General features: G+C 40.7%; 1 protein-coding gene across 6 annotated transcripts in view; it reads left to right on the top strand.

Moving 5' to 3' along the window:
- cog5 (component of oligomeric golgi complex 5) overlaps positions 1–1,368 on the top strand; it is a 91,406-nt gene that overhangs the window by 36,765 nt on the left and 53,273 nt on the right. The window contains exon 1 of one of the 6 annotated variants that reach the window (XM_017302852.1): positions 336–375. The exons of the other annotated variants lie outside the window; for them this stretch is intronic. Coding sequence (XP_017158341.1) covers positions 357–375 — 19 coding nt within the window. The 5' untranslated portion in view covers positions 336–356. Of the gene's footprint in view, positions 1–335; positions 376–1,368 lie in introns of those variants that run through there. 6 annotated transcript variants of the gene reach the window in all.

Raw genomic sequence — 1,368 nt, 5'->3', positions numbered from 1 at the left:
AGAGGTGTGCTGATCGATCGGCCGCCGATCATAATCGGCCGATTTCCGTGAAAAAGTGTATGATCGATGATCGCCGATCACGGTCTCTTGTTGCCGATCACACAAACCGATCACCTGCATCTCWTTTCACAGCCTGCCTGTGCAGCTGGTCTCCTCTTTCCTTCACACTACGCAAACGCGCAGCAACAAATCCTAAGCGATGTGGAACTATAACGCACTGAGTGAATGGGGAAGTTTGCGTGTTGCAGCGGAAAATAGAAGCACGTCAAAATGCATCAACACGACGAATCTAATATGGCATTAAAACAATGCCATACTTGACGGAGTTTGGCTACATCGAGGAGTAAAAAAGACATATGGAGGATCAGATAGCAGGTAAAGCAGCACACAGCTACAAACACTCACCCGGATTAGCATGACGGTCAGAAAGCTAAACCAATAACCCGCAAAATTATTTAAGTCTTCGAGCTGCGATGTAAGACGCTGGTTTTGTTCTCACTGTTGAACCGCTGCTACGCGCTACAGGTAGTAATATTTCACAGACGGAGCGCTGCTACTGCTCCACCTGGTAGTGACTCTCACACCGAACCTCTGTTTAAAGCTGCAGCATCTAACCTAAAAAAAAATACATATTGCATACGTATTAAAACTTTAGCTGTCCTAACATGAGACGGATAATCTCTGAAAAAATAATCGATTTCTTCTCTGCTCTGCATAATTACTCGCTCAGTCAGCCTTTGAATGTTAAGTTTTATACTTGAATTTTTTGGCAATGTTGAGAGGTTTTATTTTGACTCATTGCATTATTTAGCCGCTTCAGAGCCTCCATATGTTTTCAGTCTGTTAAAGATAGTATTACCGAGAGCAGTACAATTTGCAGAATGTCTGTTTTGTTTTTTTCTTGGAAAAAGTTATTAAAAACAAGTTTTTGTCTAAATTGAGGTGAATTTATGGTTCATTTTTCCATATAATGTAACCGGTAGTGTTTATTATTAAAAAAATAATAATTATGTGATTGGTGATCGGCCCTCATGGGTGATAGGAATCGGCAGGAAAAAACCTGATCGGCACATCTCTAATATACACTGCTCAAAAAAAATAAAGGGAACACTTAAACAACACAATATAACTCCAAGTAAATCAAACTTTTGTGAAATCAAACTGTCCACTTAGGAAGCAACACTGATTGACAATCAATTTCCCCTGCTGTTGTGCAAATGGAATAGACAACAGATGGAAATTATTGGCAATTAGCAAGACACACTCAATAAAGGAGAGGTTCTGCAGGTGGGGACCACAGACCACTTCTCAGTACCTATGCTGTCTGGCTGATGTTTTGGTCAGTTTTGAATGTTGGTGCTGCTTTCA

The sequence above is a fragment of the Poecilia reticulata genome, linkage group LG23 (genome assembly GCF_000633615.1).
Source record: "Poecilia reticulata strain Guanapo linkage group LG23, Guppy_female_1.0+MT, whole genome shotgun sequence".
NCBI lineage: Eukaryota > Metazoa > Chordata > Actinopteri > Cyprinodontiformes > Poeciliidae > Poecilia > Poecilia reticulata.
Note: the sequence above shows the minus strand (reverse complement) of the source record. Positions and strands in the feature narration are given on the sequence as shown.